The sequence below is a fragment of the Ostrea edulis genome, chromosome 2 (assembly GCF_947568905.1).
Source record: "Ostrea edulis chromosome 2, xbOstEdul1.1, whole genome shotgun sequence".
Lineage (NCBI taxonomy): Eukaryota > Metazoa > Mollusca > Bivalvia > Ostreida > Ostreidae > Ostrea > Ostrea edulis.
Window position 1 is genome coordinate 36,155,815 of NC_079165.1, and position 20,601 is coordinate 36,176,415.

General features: G+C 34.6%; 1 protein-coding gene across 7 annotated transcripts in view; it reads right to left on the bottom strand.

The window, feature by feature from the left end:
- The window catches only part of LOC125681110 (glutamate receptor ionotropic, kainate 2-like), a 38,656-nt gene that overhangs the window by 12,653 nt on the left and 5,402 nt on the right, over positions 1–20,601 (bottom strand). For 2 of the 7 annotated variants that reach the window (XM_056153894.1, XM_056153891.1), the window contains exons 2-8: positions 14,046–14,180; positions 6,425–6,670; positions 6,081–6,104; positions 3,020–3,198; positions 2,173–2,226; positions 647–865; positions 489–509 (exon numbers count right to left, since the gene is read on the bottom strand). In XM_056153894.1, coding sequence (XP_056009869.1) covers positions 489–509; positions 647–865; positions 2,173–2,226; positions 3,020–3,198; positions 6,081–6,104; positions 6,425–6,670; positions 14,046–14,180 — 878 coding nt within the window. The remainder of the gene's footprint in view (positions 1–488; positions 510–646; positions 866–2,172; positions 2,227–3,019; positions 3,199–6,080; positions 6,105–6,424; positions 6,671–14,045; positions 14,181–20,601) is intronic. The other 5 variants (XM_056153892.1, XM_048921034.2, XM_056153893.1 and 2 more) reach the window with 3 other exon arrangements.

Sequence of the window (20,601 nt, forward strand, 5' to 3'; positions counted from 1 at the left end):
CGATAATGCACATGTATAGATGAGAAATGAATCAAATATAAAAATATTTTTGACACACAAAGATGTTCGTAACAATTAATTTAAATCTGGCAGTTTGGTGTAAGGAACATACAATTCACTCAAAGTAATAGTATCAGTCTACAAATCGACAAAATTAAAAAAAGAAAATATAAATTGTATAAAACACTTTAACAGCAATTGGTTCTCAAGAGTACATACATGTACATGTAGTTTAAGAATACACTGAAAAGAGTACATAGCGGTGTAAACGTAATAGATGACGATAAGATGACCACGTGATCGAACCAGTGATAGCTACATTGTACATGTATAGAACATGTGGTGAAATATGCATGCTTTTGATCCATGATTTCGTGCATGTGATGGTGAATGTTTAATATTTTCAGGGGAGCTTGTACAGGGAAAATAGGTAGATGACAAATAAAGACATGAATGTGCTTTTCATACAATATATATATGTTGCTCACATTTCTCATGTTAAAATCATTCTGGAAAAGACAATAATGAAAAAATTATCATAAAACTGTTAAAGGCAGGGTGGAGCAACTGAATTTGTATTTGTTTTCTTTCACCTGTTTTCAAACATTCCGGGCGCGAAAAACTAAATAGATGTTTTAAATCTTACATTTCGTAGAGCCTTCCTCATCTGAAGTCTGTTTTTGCTGACATGTTGTTCTAGAATGTTCATATAAACCTTGAAGGCGTCGTGAAGGACGGCATTAGACAGAGATACATCAACCGTCTCCAAGGCACAGTCATCCGGGCTACTGTTGATCATGAGGAGAAGTGACGTCAAGTTAGCGCGGGAATCTAAATAATCGTCTAAGGCAGCTACATCTGTCCCCTTTTTCAAACAAATATCACGGATGTTTTATGATGTAGCATTAGGACATACATTTGATATTGCTTAAACTAGTTCGAAATAAAAAAAAGATAGATTCTAATATTTAAATCGTTTCAATTATACAAAACATCACTCTGACCGTACACGTTATAAGTATAAACTAATGTCACTAAAGCGACACCCCGTCTTCAAAAGCTTATAATTTCCTAAACATCATTAACTTACTATTTCTATTCAAGTGTTTGACTAGATGAATGGAAACTATGATTACAGCGTGATATCCTAAATACTGAGATTTATAACCGATGTGGATCCGATTAAACGCATTCTCTTTATAATGGGATTGGCTTAACACATTTATATAAATGACTGATTTTTGTCTATTACGGACTATCTAATTGAGGGTAATCAGTAAACAAAAACCATCAGCGGTTTCGCAATACAGAGGATTAACTATCTGAATGAATAATAACGATCACGGGCTCAAATTGAGCTACCCCAATGTTCTAGAGGATTCTTGTGTCCTGCAGGTGTCAATGAGGTCAAAAGTTCAAATTAGTCTTCCTTAATTTTTCCTGAAAACAATTGTTTAATCTTCGATCGCCTGCGTACAAGTGACCAAAGTGGCAAGGTTAGGAGTGTTCTGTGATCTGTTCAATTACTATTGCCTTTAACATACTTGCATAGGGATATAAATGAAATTCGTTCGTCCCTACGTTTGTATTTTCGTGTGTTTCTTGGATTATTGTATAGAGATAGATTTCTAAACTTATTAGTTTTCAAAATATGCCAAGTTTCAAAGCGATGGTCCGCTTTGTGGGATTCCTGTACATTTTAAGATCCCTGGTGATACAGATACTTTTTTTTATATACAAACAATCGTAATGAATAAATTAAGCATTGGACAGTAAATACAGTCGTTGTTAAGTCCTAGTCATGAATTTGACTTCCTTAACATGAATAGGTACATGTATATAACATTTAAAAGCGTTTACGGTAAGCAGCTCCAGATCCTTAGAAATCATGTAGCCTGTAGAAACAGACAATAATACGCGAATGAAGAGCACCACTCCAAGAAATCTGAGACAGACTAGAAAATAACAACGTTCCCTCACATAAATGTCTGGAAACGAAAACTAGGCTTAACATTATAAAATTTTGTAATTAGCATCATCTAAAAACATATTATTTAATTTGTACATGCATGATAATCACGTCTTTTTAAAATTTGAGAAACATCTCCACTGTGAGATCCCTTCAAATACCTTACACCGGGACCTCCATAACTCTGAAAATAGCACACTTACCACATTTGCAACTAGCCAAGCATATGGACGGGAAAGTAGGCTAAGATATAAAGCCTGAAACAGACGTAATTGTAATTATAAACTATAATTACTACACTGTACTTATTTTAGTGGTTATTGTAATTTATTTTAGCGCTTCTTTTAGTAGCCTTGTCCCTCTTACATGTAATTCCTATACATAGTTAATCTACATCTTCATAAGTCAAGCGTTATTGATTCGCTACCTGGCACTAACCCTTGACATCAGTGACTATCGAAACGTTGGGCTCGTTCTGATCGTTTCCACTAAAGAGTGGGAACCAATGAGAATGCGGTTCTATTTATAACAACGAGAAGTGAGAGATTCAAATAAAAACACGTGTATTGATACCCACAGTTTTGGCTATTTCAATTGTCTAAGCAATATTGTCTTAAGCAAAAAGGTTTCCAAACTTAATCTACTATCAATAAACGTAATTAGTGGTGTAAATATTACAATTGCTCGTGTTTACCAATGCATTAGTATGAGATCGTGTCATTTGTATCCATGTACACCATAACAAGATACAGTGATTTCATTGGTTGTTTTATTTATAGTGGATTGCGTAATGGTCTAATGGGCTCAACTTTTATATAGCGACTGATGTCAAGAGTTAGTGCGAGGTAACGAATCAATAAACATTGACTTATAAAGATGAGTTAATCTAATGCATAGACAAGTCTAACAGAAGGTACAAATGGAATCTGGAATTAAAAATAAATTTCTTCAAGAATGAATTATGTTGGAAAATGCGCAAATTTTTTATTGTTACAATGTTTCATGTACAAGGTAGTTATTACTACAGAAACGTTTTTAAGTAGGCTGTACCTGCGTTAAAACGATTTTTGTATTTGTTGATGAACATATCACTATTATTCGTTCAATGAATCTGCTACGGACGTCCTTAAGGATCCCTCTGACGTACGTTTCTGACGTATTGTGACGTATGTTGTATGCCTTAAGGTCAGTCGGGTGCCTGTCAACCAGTAAAGACACAACTGGAGGACCTATAGAAACATAAATAATATGGGTATGGATGTCCATACACATGCAGCATATATATCTGATAAAACAAGTGTAAAATCGGAGAACATGTATCTTAATACCAATCACAATGTAATACCGTGTGAGTTAGTTAGTGTTCCGGAACACCTAGTTTACTCTCCCTGCAGTGTTTCGTATTCACCCCCCCCCCCCCACTCAATAAGATCTCTAAGAGTTAAACACGCCACTCTGATTCTACGTACAAGTACTCTGAAGTCGATGTTAAAAAGATGCTGGAGTTCCTAATTGACAATATCTACGTTGTCTTTGGTGATCAGGCCATCCAATTGTCTGTTGGAATTCTCATGAGCCCGAATTATGCTCCTTTATTAGCTGACTTGTTTTTATATTCTTACATGACAGAATTTATTCAAAAGTTTCTACTTGAGTAGAGTATCTTTCTGTACAGCCTTCAACTCGACATTTAAATACATCGACACTTTTTATTTATTAACAATAATCTTTTTCACTCATATGTCGATTCTATATATCCAAGTGAACTCAAAAGATAAGACACCACAGAGTCTTCCACGTCTGCTTCATGGATATTTTATTGAACATAGATGTTAACAGCATACTAACAACTCAAACGGGATTTCAGCTTCTCTATCGTCAACTTCCCATATTTATGTTGAAATATTCCATTATCACCTGCATATGGTGTTTATGTCTCTCAACCGATTTGATACACAAGAGCATGTTCTGAGTATGATAATAATTTAAATCAAGGTTACTGCGAAATGTTGATATTACAGAGATTTCAACAGTCTCGTTTAAAGCCATCATTTCGCAAATTTTATGGTCGATATAATAATCTAATTTACCAATTCAACCTGTCAGTAGGTGAAATGCTGTCTGATGTGGTCCATACCATTTATTAGATCGTTCGTTACATAGTAATTTTGAAGACAGATTACTCTGTTTACCTGATCAAGATGTAGGACTCACGGTGAATGTGACCGGTTAACATGGGCTGCTTACTCGTCCTAGGCACCCGATCCCATCTCTGGTATATATAGGGATCAGTGCTTGCCCCATTCTTAATTTTATATTCTTTATATGAATTATGAAATCGATCACTCGTTATCTTCACTTTCTGTGTGTGTGAGAGTGTGTGTGTTTTCATAAATGAATGTTCGACGCTAATACTGACACTTTAGATATTGAATTTTTTGAGTCCTCCGTTAAAGTGGATTCAAATTGGTTTGATCGCTGAAAATAATATCTACATATATATAAAGATGACAATTATAGTAAAGCCACATCACTACGAGACTAACACGTGATATAGGACTACGGTTCATTACTTCTATTAATAGTTACATTGCGCTACTTTCTAATATTACTTTAAAGCAGAAATTAACCTAAATAATAGTAAACCAAATATAAACTTTCTTCTATTAGAAATCATTTAAACATTTATAATGGCAATTAAATGGTATCAAATAACAAAATTCGAAAAATAGGGGATGTAATGGATAATTATCATGCCAAAATGACACTAACGGGATTGATGATAAAATAGGTGAGAGATGTGGTTTAGGGATAAAGTAAAAAGTATACAAAATACGCTGCAATCAATTAATTTTATGGGTCAATACTCAGATTTTCAATCTGAGAATGAAAATGAATAAGCTGTGAGCATGTTTAAAGACATAATAACACACCAACCACTGTAAAACTTTCCCTTACAAAACGGGACTAGGAATACTATAGTTAACTATGGTTTACTATCGCAAAAATGTAATATTTTTTTTTATTGTTTAAACTGTAATAACTTGATGTCAAAATTGTAAAACTTTGATGAACTATTGTAAAAGCCTTAATGATTTGATTTACTACAGTACTAATAAAATTATAATACTTCGATTCACTACAGTACTGTAAAAACTGTAGTACTTCAATTTACAACAATACTGTAAAAACTAATACTTTGATTTACTACAGTACTGTAAAAGTTGTAATACTTCAATTTACTACAGTACTGTAAAAACTGATATACATGTACTTTGATTTACTACGTATTGAAAAATCTTAAATACTTCGATTTCCTACATTAAAACTGTAATGCTTTAATTTATAATTCAATTCACTATTATAACAAAAATTCATACTTTGGTTTATTACAGTAAAAGGCAAAATATTTTGATCTACTATTGTAAAAAACACAATTCTTTATATGCAAATTACTATTGTAAAAACTACAATATTTTGATTGACTATGGTAAAATATTTTGAGACTTTGATTTACTATTGTAAAAACTATAATACTTTGACTGACTATGGTAAAATATTCCAGACTTTGATTTACTATTGTAAAAACTATAATATTTTGATTGACTATGGTAAAATAATTCAGACTTTGATTTACTTTTGTAAAGACTTAAATACTTTGATACTCTAATCCTTTAATATTTGGAATTACTACGAAAAATAAATAATATTTTTTGAAAATTCAAATAATTTTGGTTACATGATTGATCTATATATATATATATATATATATATATATATATATATATATATATCTTAACTGAGTAAATATTACAACAAATATTTGATTTATTCTATACTACTATAATAAAAATGTTGAGAAAATGTATTATTATAACAAATAATAGTTAACTATAGTTTTCCATTATAAATTTGTTATGACTAGTAGAAAATGCTGCATCTATGAAACAGACAAGGTCAGGAAGAGCGGCATGGTTATAGGGGGTGTTGAAGTACATGCAATGAATAAACCGCATTATTTACCCCTCCTATATGAATATGAAAAGTGTCAAAGTTAAAAAAAAATCGCATGCTAATGCAAACTTCTCTAAATGTATTCGACTTCACTCACGAAACATGTGAAGAGGCAATATATCTGCAAAATAAAAGCTAGTTACAGTTAAGCAGAGATCTAAAAGCAAAATGCAGATTTAATCCAAGTATATTCTGGAAATAGTAGACTACATTTGCTACTGGTAAAGCATCACTTTTCATCTGAAGGAAACAGAGAGAGGTAGAGAGAGAGAGAGAGGTGAGTTATCATGCAATGGCATGTTTAGAGGACAGTTACAATTCTCTGTGCCAGTTTTCGTTTAAAAATCATTGTAATCTGAAGTGTAAAATCCTTACATAAATTTGCTATCGAAATTGTACAATTCAAACAACCCGTTAATTAAAAAGTCATTATTTTACTACCTTCTTCCCAATCGTATATTATAGCCACTCTCCTCCAGTTAAAATACGTCATAATGTCATTGATTGCCAAAGCGTAACTGTGTATTCCCGGTAGAATATTTAACAGGAAAGGACTTTCCTTGACGTCATGCGGAACACCGGATGTGACGATATAGGGTACTCTTTCGAAGCATGTTGCATGGACAAATGTTTCACTGTATGTTCCAATTATAGCCGAAATATTCCGATTGTTGATCAAGTCTGAAGCTACAATACGAAAGAAAGAACGTCAACTATATGTAATATGGAGTTTTAAAGTACATAGGACCTATAAAGTAATGGTTGGTAAGAACACATGAGGGAGTGTGAAATCGAATGATCTATGAAAAGAACCTTACCTAACAATCCAATTAATTATTTTACCACATGCAAATAAGCTAAATCGCATTATATCATTTTGTTTTATATGATTGATAAATTAAATAAATTTTAACGTCCCCCTCGAGAATATTTCACTCATACAGAGACGTCACCACTGCCGGTGAAAGGCTGCAAAATTTAGGCCTATGCTCGGCACTTAATTAGCCATTGAGCAGTGAGGGATCTTTATCGTGCCACACCTGCTTTGAAACGGGACCTCGGTTTTTGGGGTCTCATCCGAAGGACCGCCCCATTTAGTCGCCTTCTACGACAAGCAAGGGGTACTGAGGACCTATTCTAACCCGGATCCCCACGGGACATTTTATACGTTTGTACGAAGTTTTGGAAAACGTTGCTGGAATTTTTATTTAGAGTTAATTTCAAGATTTCTAGATGCAGTTTGCTTGTTGATGTTAATATATTTCATGATTTCTATAATGTCAGGGACGCTTGGTTATTTCTAAATAACACAAATTACGCTAACCTACGAAATATTCACTGAGATATGTTAAGATTAAGTACACCGGGATTCTAAGAACAATCAAGTCAATTATGTTAATGTATGCATGATTTTGATCATTCACAAAACACTGATATGTTTTGAAAGTCCTACCATTTTGGACCTCTGAGATGACATCTTACACAACCTAAAATATCAATAACCACGGATTGTTAAAGTCCGAAGGCCTGGTCACAAACGATAGCGACAGGCGGGTGTTATAATGGAAACATTTCCATAGAAACAAACTTTGATGAAATAATGTTGAGTTGGAAGTATTTTCCATTACTTTCATAAAGTTACGAATAAAAATGAAATAATCATCGAAAAATTATTTCTAAGTAAAGACTATGTACAATCTATACTGGTGATCTCTACGGGATACATCTAATTAGGATAATAATAAGTTCTCTAACGAAACCCCCACATGCAATTTTTGCATCCAAATAGAAATACAAATTGATTAAAAGAAGTATCAAACTTGATGTTATATCCAACATAGAATAATGGGAAATGAGTTTCTAATACCGTTTCTATGGAGATATAATTGATGTTGAAATGCAAACATTTATATTCCCTTTCTATTGCAGTTTTGTGTCGTGTAAGACGTATCCTTTGTCTTCATAAAAATGGTGATATCTCTATGGTGACTTTTCTACTTTCCCATATCTTGAGGCCCCCTCATAGCAAGAAAGGTGTGGTCAATCCAGTTTGTATGGTATCTGTAGTATCCAAATTAAGGTCGACAATAGAAATTAGTTGATGTTCATGGGATTGTTTTTGTATCTGGAAGAAATCATCCTGGGTGATTTTAATTTCCCATGCATGCAATTATAAATGTTATTACCGTTGCTACAAAATGCCCAAATTTGACCATAATCTCATTTTGAATCTAGTTTCAATGAATGCTTTATTCAAGAACTTGCGTATAATGAAAAAAAAGTGAAAATAAAATTTTCATCAATTTCATCTTTGTTATTTTGTTAGCACAGTTTTATCTATAATTTCTCAAAAGTTTCTTGATATTGTCTGTGACAAATACTCTGGTATATCCAGGGGTGCATGTTTGCCCAACTCTCTATTTGTATTGCTGATAGGAGCTATGAGATTGATCACTGTTCGTTATCTTCGTCTTACTATACACCCTGTCTATCACTCTATGTTGCTGTTAACTTGCAGATTCAAACTACATAGCATTTTTCTTTCTTTCTGGCATCCAAACTATTGCAACTGAGGTGTAGTAACGTTTCATCTAAGAGAACTCTCTGTATATTACCCCTTCGCAATTCATTGCGAAACGGGATATAGAAACGGAAATGTTAGTGTGTGTGTAACACAGAGCTTTTAGACACTACAGGCCACACTTTTTTGTTCGATTGATTTGATAGTTCATGTATAGCTTTTTTATTAAGAGGAAGAACCCTGTTGAGTTTAGGGTCATTTACTACGGATTTTCATAGAAAAAGCTTGTAGACACTCATTGCAAGGGGATATGTCCTGCATTTGGGTGTTCTTGTTGATTTTCTTCCTTTCTTCTGATTTTCTACAAAGGAACAAAAGCAAAATCTCCTCATTTTCTACGATAAAGTAAGTTAAGGGCAGTTTACGCATTATAAAACGCGAAGCGGTTAATAAAACAGCGTAAAATGTGGGGGCAACTTCCTTTATATCGTATAAAATGAGGAAAAATTACTTTCATACCTTAAAATCTCAGTAAATTGCGTTTGACATATTTGATGAATAATTCTAAATAAAGCTTGAATTCTATATGGCACGGGCCAATATTGCAGTAGCAACAAAATGGAAACAGAACAGCCAAACGTATTGTGACGTCATTCCTAGGACGTCATATAGCGGGACTAAAAAACAACTTTATTTATGAAATATAAAGAATGATGATAAAATCAAATGAACCAATCAAATTGCGTGTTACAAGTAAAATTAAATAATATATGTGTAAATGTCAATGTTCGTGCTCTAGCTATAGAATTTGGTAATTATACCGAAAACTGACATTTGCACGTACAGTTGTAGTCCCTGATAACGAATTCCTCAAGAACTATGCTCAAGTCAATGGGATGCATGAATATGAGTTACCGTATCTATACTGGATTCCTAAACTTCACAAAAACCCTTACAAAGAAAGATACACTGCTGGATCCAGTAAATGTTCAACCAAGCCTCTATCTTTGCTCCTCAAGAAATTATTAACAGCTGTGAAGGAGAGACTTAAAACGTATTGTATCACAACATATGCAGAGGTGGTGTAAATCAAATGTCGATTGTAAAAATTCTAAAGAAAGTTTAGTAAATTTGAAATCAACAATATCAAATGTATTACTTTTCAACACTTTACACGACCATTCCTCACGATAATTTAAAGGCTAGACTTTTTGACATCATATACAGTTGCTTCTTCAACACAAATGGATTCTACGCACATAAATGTATACGCTGGAGTTAAAATAAAAAAAATTCCTGGAGATCCTCAATAACAATATCTTTGTGGTCTTTGGTGATCACGTTTTCCAACAGTCTGTTGGAAATCCCATGGGCACAAATTGTGCTTGTTTGTTAGCTGACCTGTTTTTATGATCTTATGAAGCAAAATTTATTCAAAAGCTTCTACATGAGAAGAAAACATTTCTTGATGTGGCCTTCAATTCGGCATTTAGATATGTCGACAAAGTTTTATCTATTAACAAAAATCATTTTTATTCATACATCAATTCGATATATCCTTGTGAACTCGATATAAAAGACACCAGAGTCCTCCACATATTCTTCGTACTTAGATATTTTATTGAAAATGAATATTAACCCATGCAACATTAATAGTTATGTTCAGGGTCCGTATTTGTCCAACTCTATATATTTTGTATTCCTTATAGGAATTATGAAATTGATCACTGTTATGTTAACCTTTCATGTATAAAAACATAAACTAAAATGGCCGTCTAGGTCAACAATGTTTTAAATGAAAAACAAATCTAAATGATTTTCAACAATAGCCCAGCTGGACACGTCATTACCGGTAATATCGATAAAGTTGAAAATGAGGACCACTTATTGTAAAAGATCCTAAATTTAACCAACCCCAATCTTTCAACTGGCGATAGAACTTCATTTCCATCATAAATTATGTTAAAGATTAAGCCAGACGATGGCCTAAATATGAAAAAGAATTTGATACCTTGTTAGAATGGATAAAAAGTATAAGAGGAATATCAAAATCACGTATTCGACACATCAAAACAAATGTGCGTACCATATGTCCTTCTGTGTTTAATAAACAAGTAAGAAAAGAATTAAGATAGGTTACATTTGGTTCCAGTTGACAGTTTGCAACTACATTTTCTTTGTTTGCAAGGCTCACCATTACAACTGCATTTTAAACGAACTTAGCATTAATTTCACATTTGGTAATACTACGTATATTCCAGCTTCCCCTTCAAAAGATAAAATTCTTCAAAATCATACTTCACTTTTAAACTCATTTAATATCCCAGTCAATGGGACGAATGGATATGAGTTACCGTACCTACACTGGATTCCAAAACTTCTCAAAAACCCTTACAAACATAGATACATTGCTGGATCCAGTAAATGTTCTACCAAGTTCTATCTTTGCTCCTCACGCAAATATCTACTGCTGTGAAGGATAACATCAAACGTACATGTACATGTATAGTGCCACGACATAAGCCAGAAGTGGTGAAAATTAAATGTGTATTCTAAAACATTCTTAAGAAGTTTAGGAAATTTGAAATTACAAAACTTTTCTCCAATCAACAAATTCAAAGCGTGATGACTTTCCTTTCAACATTTTACACGACCATTCCTCACGATAAATTAAAAACTAGAATTTTTGAAATCATAGAAACTAGTTTCTTCAATAAATATGGAAAAAGGAAATATTCTTAACTTGTGATCAGTCATTCAAAAACTTACTTTGTTAAACAACACACTGATTATATGCATAAATACTCTGGAGTTGATATTAAAAAATGTTGGGAGTTCCCCATTTTCAATATATTCGTAGTCTTTGGTGTTCAGGTCTTCCAACAGTCTGTTGGAATTCCCATGGGCACGAATTGCAAGACTGTATTAGCCGATCTGTTTTTATATTCTTACGAGGCAGAATTTGATTAAAAGTTTTTTCATGAGAAAAAATCTCTAGACGAGAGGTGAAGATAACGAACAGTGATCAATCTCATAAATCCCATAGATAGTTGGGAACGGACCCCTGGACACACCAGAGGTGGGATCATGTGCCTAGGAGAAGTAAGCATCCCTTATCGACCGGTCACACCCGCCATGAGCCCTATATCTTAACCAGGTAAATGGAGTTAACCGTAGTCAAAATCAGTGTGCTACGAACGGTCTACAATCGGTATGAAACACGTCAGACAGCATTTGACCCAATGATAGGTTGTATTTGCAAACTAGATCGTTTTAACGACCATAGAATTTGCGAAATGCTGACTTTAAACGAGACTGTTGAAACCCTTGAAGCTGTATTAGATGTGGCTTTCAACTCGACATTTAGATATATCGACGCCGTTTTATCTATTAACAAATATCATTTTCATTCATATGCAATTTCGATAGATCCCAGTGAACTCGAAATAAAAGATACATCAGAGTCTTTCACATCTGCTTCATAGGTTGTCCGAAGATAGAACTAAACCCTCTTCGGTCTCAATGAGAGGCTGTTTTATCCTATACCATTTAAGTCAGTATACCCGGTATATTTTGGAGTTAGCTTCTACCATCTGATTAATTGGTTAAGGTAACACCTCAAGATTTTAATCCGGGTGTGCAGGTACCCCATTAATTGCTGCACCAAACCAACTTTTAAACAAGAGTTTTCTCTCAAATGTTTCTCAACACAACCGGGCCTTTCTCTCTATTGAATACGATACATGTGTACTTTTTCTAGTTTTAAATTAAACAATACGAACATTTTATCTCCTCCAGGTAAAGTTTTACTGGTACATCCGTATCGACAAACAACTATATTAAGGAGGTACATGTACTCTACATAGTCATAATGGCTGACTTTCTTTTAAAACATGGATATAAATATCAGCAATAATTGTCTATTCATTTACAAAATAATCGCCTAGCTGAGTAGCTCAGTAGGTTAACATGTCGACTGCTGAACTGCAGATTGCGTGTTCGAGTCCAGCAGGGGTTTTCAATTTTTCTCAGATTGCCTTCAACTAAATATGCATGTTTTGACTAATGAAGTAAATTTGAAAGTTTTCAATTTCAAAATGTTGTTGTAAATATCCTCCACTTTCCATCCATATCAAATTTCTCTGGTGTAGCATACATGTACCTCCTTAAACTTAAGGCAATCGGTCGGAAAGCGGGAAATTAAAACAAAACCGAGAAAACATCAATGATTGAATGATTTACGTCGTGTTCAGTACATCTGTAAACGATATATTCTTCTCGTATTCCGGATGGCAGAATGGACAAAATAAAACGATCTACATACATTGCAAAACCTCAATCAGTAAAGAGCTAATAAATTCCACTGTGCTCTAAATCCATTACAACACGAAAACAACTCCTATATAATGTCATATCATCCTTTAGCAAGTCATTTAGGAGAAAACATATTTCATACACGAAAACAACTTCTATATATAATGTCATATCATCCTTTAGCAAGTCATTTAGGAGAAAACAGATTTCATACAGATATGAAGTAAGAGTTCGTCAAACAGAAGTAAATCCAATGATCCGGTAATGATAGTTTTGTACCATCAATATACTAAATCATACTTTTCATATTTATTTTTTGATTAGATACGTCTGCCGTTTTAAACTTGCCCAGATTTGACGCCAGCAAGAAAACGGATTGTCCACACTACAATGAAAAAGATACCATGATCGAAATTTCAAATCAATCAAGGCGAGAGTGGAAGTCCCGAAGAATGCAGTGAAATTCAATTTACAATCAACTATCTTCGACGGGACAATGTTTTGCATTCTAATTATCAATTAATTTCTGTTTCCGATACATCTTGCTTTTAATTAACATTTTGTCTCAGGGTTAAAGTGGCAAAGCAGTCTGATAGAGCACGCGATCACGTTATCAGAACACACTTACACAATGAAGGAAGTGCATACTCCGCATTGCCATGAAAAGGGTTTACACGATAATTTTTACAGAAGGAGTAGAATTAAGGCGAAACATACGTGTTATTTAGATATTCTACCTTTAGCAGACACGTGTTATTTATATATACCTTTAGCAGACACGTGTTATTTAGATATTATACCTTTAGCCGACACGTGTTATTTAGATATACCTTTAGCAGACACGTGTTATTTAGATATTCTACCTTTAGCAGACACGTGTTATTTAGATATTATACCTTTAACAGACACGTGTTATTTAGATATTCTACCTTTAGCAGACACGTGTTATTTAGAAATTATACCTTTAGCAGACACGTGTTATTTGGATATTCTATATTTAGCAGACCTCCGTGTATTTGTGGTATGATGAAGTAAACAATGTATCTCTTACTCCTGTGCAGATAGTGAAGTCTATAAATTACATGTGTTTTGCAAAACTACTGACATGGGAAGGTCCGAAACAGAGACAATATTTTCGGAGAGTACTTATTTTCGAATAATATCAATTTTCTGAAAAGGACAAACAGCTGCAAAAACATTAGACTGTAGTAAATGCTGGAAACTTACCATTCCGTACGGTGTCAAAGGTCATTTCCAGATGACTTGATGGAATGCGCACAAGGTCGAACTCATGGTACGGATCTAGTTTCACAAGGAAGGAGCGAATTTCTTGAAATGATATTTCTTGATGCTCTAAAACACCTGAAATTTTCAAGAATAATTAAGAGATTTACAACTCAACATATTGCCTGATTAATCAATCATTTATTCTATCTAGCTAGGAGATATAGCTGAAATGCCATTTTCTTTGATAGAATCAAAATGAAGCATTCTTCTTTGCAAATGTGTTTCAATGTCATATTATAAGAATACGATAATGTATTAAGAAATAGACCTCGATAACTATATGCACTGGTTATGCAAAGACACAAGTTATGAAAAGAGTTCAAAATCAAGTGCAGTAAATGCCGATGTTCTCCTTTATTGATAATATCATCGTCACCAGTTGTGTTTTTAACAAACACAAAAGCATCTGTTGTTGAGAGTCATGGCGATCTCTTTACTGCATCACGCGTTTGTTTTCCGCGTGTCTCTTTCTTTACAGGATTATGAACTAATACTTGCCTTTCGCTAAGAGAGTCTTCTAAACCCCAGCCAATTAGCATGATTCTTGCTAGTAATTACACCTACTTAGTACCATCTCCCTGTCCTTACTATAAGGCAATGCTGAAATCCGTTTCTTTCCGATCACGCAAAATTATTATGAAGAAGTAGTCCCTTTATGTTGCAAATCAATTATTAAGCACGTGGGTTGGAAAATCCTTAGTTTGCACTTTTAGAGTTGCTTGAAGACGTGTCTATTTTCAACTTTCAATTACTGGCTTAATTCTTATTTGTTTTCTGTTGTTTTACCCCGATTTGGCAATATTTTTGCCACATTTCTTCGCGAAAGCATATTGCAATCAAATTAAAGGATGTTTGCGAAAAATTATAAAGTCGCAATTACGAAATATTAAGTTGTAATTACGACACAAAAAATTAGAATTACGTCGAAATCAAAAGTAGTTATGGCGAAATCATTGATCGAATTCACAAGGTAGGTTACAAAGTTGCTATATCCATCCACAACGAGGCGACAATAATAGTGAACAATTTCAGACGTCAAAATTTCCAACTTCTAATCTCCATCCACACCCCCAGTCAGAATACGTCACATCAATACATTTCTTCTTGAAATAAGGATTTTCATAAGTTGTTATCACAACTTTTCATCTCGAAATCACATCTTAAAAAGGTCATACCAACGACTATTTATTAATAGTTATTTATTATCTCGTAATGCGGACTTTTTCTGCCATAATTACAATTAATCGCCTCGTAGTTACGACTTTCCAAGGAGACCTTCAAAATGGATGTCCCATGTCGCGACAAGCGTAGCCACGATAAAGAACTCCCACTAATACAGCCATGAGCGCCATCTATAGGCTCAAACTGTAGCACTTCACCTGGTGACGCCTCAATAGGAGCCAAATATTCTTAAAGAGACGTTAAAACACACCAGATCTTTTCTTACAAATCTTTTAATATATTTGTGTTTCGCTATTACTACTTTTAATTTGAAATTGCGACTTACTAGCTCGTAATTAGTTTTACTTTCTTAACCTCCTTTCATCTTATTCAAACAGGCTTTCGTACCTTTTTATCGTCATGCAGTTGATGTTAGACTGAATATACATGCACCTCACACGCTCTATCCCCCCCCCCCCAAAAAAAAACCCCTTTCAATTTTATTGTTTTCTCAATTTGTATTTTGCCGATTTTATACTAGTCACCAATGTACTTTAAGAGGAAATAAAAGAGAGAAGGTCATAAACTGATTATAAACTATATTGCAAAAAGACATTTTCAAGTAAAATTGATATTAGATAAAAGCAGCACTGCAATATAAAATGTGTTTACGTTTGATTCCGTATCAGTGTTATGTACGTCCATTTAGCATTTTGTAGCAAGGCACCATTGTGATACAAAAAACAATTATTAGCCGCAACATTGAAAATAATGGTCGAAATGAATTTACACAGCTTCTTATGACAGTTCTTCGACTCTTTTCCTAATATTTCATATCTACGCGTTCATAGCGTTAGGATATGTATTAAAAATCCATTAACGCCAAGGCAAGTAAATCTACTTATAAGATGAAAAGCCTGTGTTAGACTTATCTTGAAGCTATGCAATCTTGCTTGCATTAGGTTAATTAATCAATTAAATGGCAAACATACAATCTAAATTTGGGTAAGTGAGTGATACTTAAAAGAAGTCTAAGAGTTAATTACAATGGTTTTGCGTCACTACATGATTAATGACTCTCGTCAAATTTACTTATCGAATCGGGTACAATAGGCAAACTTTATTCTCCAGGTTTATTAGCATCTTTCAAATATGCATTCGAGCAAGCACGTGAGTTGTGGGATTGGAAATGGCTGATCAATTTTGTTTCTGTACATTATTTCGTTTACATGAGTGAAAAGAGAACAGAAAGATATTAATTCATTAGTCTAGTATCACATATGCATTTATTGCCCTCGGAGTTACATGTATCTGCTTGTGGGGAGAACTCGACAATTAACTTACTTTGATAAACATTGTCTCGTATAAGGCGAGATGTTCTCTCATAGGCAACAACAACTATCTCTGTACAGATCAGCATTAGTGTTTTGAAACACGAACCTTTGTGCCACATTGAATTGTTCACAGGGGACGACCTTGCAAGATCAACAATATGACTAAATGCAATTTGTACAATACTTCTCATAATAATTCAGCGGATTTGTACGTGTCTTCACTGTAATGCCCGGAATGAGTGGAAGCCGATAAACTTCGGCGAGTATATAGCCCCGTCCCAGTGTGTATACTATATATTGCCAGACAAGCAATAATAACAGATAAAGTAATGAGCAAGATAAAGCAAATCTGAATTATTTATCTAACCTACAAGCAATGCTCTCAAAATAAACAATTCAATTTCTGTTAAGGTAGCAAGTAACGGTCAATATGTAGGGGCGGAAATGCGATTTCTAGCAATTGTGTACGTGTAATCCAAAGTTTCATAGGAGATTTATACAGATTGAACACAACTGAACAGAAATGTTTCATTTCCGGTAAATGTCTGTGACCGCCAAAGTTACAAGCTTGTGAATGCGAAAACAGTGAGGGTTTCAAGATTGCAAAAGATAGCGATCATTTGACGCCATTTGCTTTGACATAGCCTTTGAAGTCTTTCATGAATGTAAAAATGATTAAACTCTAGAAAGTACAATACCAAGCGCTATAGATAACAGTTTTCATTTACGCCTTTTTTTATGTGTGTTACGTCCCTTTGAAATGTTTTCAGTCATACCGAGATATAGGTAAAGTGCCTAGAATCTAGACCACAGTGAGGTTTTTGTTTATCGTGCCAACACCCATTGAGGTAAGGCCACATCCAAAAAACCGGCGACTCTCACATTTAAATGTCGAGCGTTTGTTGAAGACACAGTCACTACCTAACCTTACGTTTTAGATTTGACGCGGCTGAGCGGGGCTTCAACCCACGATCTCCCGGCCTGACGCAAACGCTCTAACCACTGACCCACCACTCGTCCGTCGTCTATCAGGCGGTGTTCACTTTTGAGTAGGTTGATTGATTGAATATTGTTTAACGTCCCTCTCGAGAATATCTCACTCATATGGAGACTTCACCATTGCCGATGAAGGGCTGCAAAATTTAGGCCTATGCTCGGCGCTTAAGGCCGTTGAGCAGGGAGGGATCTTTATCGTGCCACACCTGCTGTGACACGGGACCGCGGATTTTGCGGTCTCATGCAAAGGACCATCCCATTTAGTCGCCTCTTACAACAGGCAAGGGGTAATGAAGACTAATTCTAATCCGGATCCCCACGGATAACTCAACATTTATAACTTATCTTCTAAAAATGATTAACCAATTTGGAAAAAAAAATTGTTATTTATCATATTTGCTCCAACTGTACTGCGGAATTCACGATCTTATCCACCTAGGTTAAGGCAAAGTTCTAAATTAGAACTATAAAACAGTCGTTTCTACTTCTAACCATCTAGTAGACAAACAATGTGATTATAAAAGTGTTTATGAACATGGAAAGACTCAACCGAATTGCAATACCCATGACCCTAAGCGAATAGGGAAGTCGATCCTTAGAATGTATTTTACCATGGTTAATGTAAAGATCAAAGGAATACAGCGGTCATTATTTTGCGATATACATTCAAACGTAATAACTTATTATGAGAAAATTGATACACACCTCGCTTGCATTTTGTTAATACAACAGTTAAGTCGATAACTGACGATTAAATTTTATATTCATAAAAATTAATGAAATATTCAGAATATAACAAACAAATTTTTAAATGACTGAAGAATATTTGTCACTCAATATAGAGTAATCGTCTGCATTCCGAGATCGATATGTGCATGTAAACTAACATGGCGATGCACAGACAAGTTAACACTCATCCACGCATGCAGTTTTCTTGGACTGTGTATTTAAAAAAGTTGATATAATTCGTCAACATCAAACTAAATGCTTGAATTATTTTTCAAAATAGATCTAGTATACCCTGCCATCTCACTCTTTTCGTCGGCAAAAATTACATGTAGGCCTAGTCCGTTTCGGAAACTGCCATGACGTCACCAAGTGACTTAATTCGAAGCTCTATATATAGGTAATCGATCGGTTCTATATTTCCGAATCGTAGTAAGTTTCTTGCTTTCGTGGATGATGCAGGATAACCTGCTCGGTCTCGAAATGTTGTTTGAAATAGAAAAGCCCCGGCTAGCGCCACGAAAGTAGATTATTTCAAAACCTCATTTCTCGACCTTGGAGGTTATGTTACTGAACACAAAAGAGATACAATTGGCGCATAAGGAACGTATGCATGGATTTTTGTTTGTATCTTATTTTATATCTTATTCAACAATTTTTTTTAACTCACGTAGAGATGTCACAAGATTTAGCTAAGTACCATCACTTTTGACCCTGTGCATTGCGGTTACGACTGTAGGAGTGAGGGTTCGTTGTTTTACTAGCGCCTACCATGACACGAGGCTACGGTTTTTGAGAACTTGAGCATTTTACTTCTAATGCTGGGCGTTTGGTGACGAAGCAATCACTGTTATAGGTATTAGATTTGATGCGACTCCAGGATCGAGAATCCAACACGGTACTTCCGGTTGCGATGTGATTATGTTTCCTGGGTCAGAGGTTCAGATCCTAGGGTGGGGGTAATAATAATAATAGTAGCCTTTACTTATCCAGGATAACACAAATTAGCATATAGCTAGTTTCCATTGTGGTCCTGGGGTTACATACATTATATACTGAAAATGTATTCAATCTTTAGAAATATATATCTTTAGTGCCTTTAAACTTATGGCAGACAAAGTGGTTGCATAATGAGTGTGAATGCCTATACCTAAGCACCTTTAGGTCAAGGGTTCTGACCATAACTGGACTAAATGGGTGATGCCGTGCACCTAACAGTTTAAGAACAGTCTTCTGGTTATCCCATACCAATAAGCAGAACGACTATTAATATAATCAAATGAGCTTGGAGGTCTGTGAATATTATATCACTGCATGGATCAGGGGTTCAAGCCATAAAATTGAGCTAAGTACATGTAGGTCAAAATGGGAACTACATTAAATCTGTAAGAATCTTCTGTAGTCTAGAACAATCCGCAAACAGACTGGGTGCATAACGTGGTTGCCAATTTTTTCGTAGCTAAAGTTCCTCTTATCTTGTATTACAATGTTTCATATATTTTTCAGTTGATGAATTATTAGCTTTCCTCGACAAATTTGAGTTTATAGTATACTATCGGCGCTAGCATCCCAGTCCCTTTTTGAACTCAATCCAATTCGAATCGCAAGCCATAATATACATGTGCCATGTCTGGAGCACTTCCCTAGACGTCACATCCATAGATGTAAACTGCCATCCTGGATAGGGATTAAAAATGTTCGATAGATCTCCCTGTTAACCACGTTACAAAGCAAGCTTTGGAGAATGTTACATGTACATGTCATAGATTCAGTCACTATTCCAACTGACTATAAGCCTAATCCGAATTTGACTGTAGGCCTTATCTGGATTAAACTTTCATGAAAACTAAATCTAGCGTTGTTAAGAACTAATTACTTCAGATGTTGGCTGTGACCTAATTTGTCCGGCTGATTAACCTGGTTAAAGTTTAGCATGTTACCGTTTGGACTTAATCACGTTCTCATGTAAATTTAGTTCCTACCAGGACCAAACTCGCACACAATGTTTGCTTTGTTTTCTGAGCTTTACTTTTTAAGGGTGATTGACAAAATTGACGTTTAAGAGCTTGTAGAATAGGAGATCTATATAATTTTTTTTTTTTTTTTTTTTTTTTTTTTTTTTTTACATTTATGGTACATGGTAACTGAAAGGGATATAGACTACCGAAAACGTTTGAGATGTGAGAGTGGTCTCTATTTTCTAAACAAGTAACCGTTTTTTAGAACGGTGTCCTAGCCAACGTCTTAATGTAATTCTACTGTATACTTCAAATGATGTC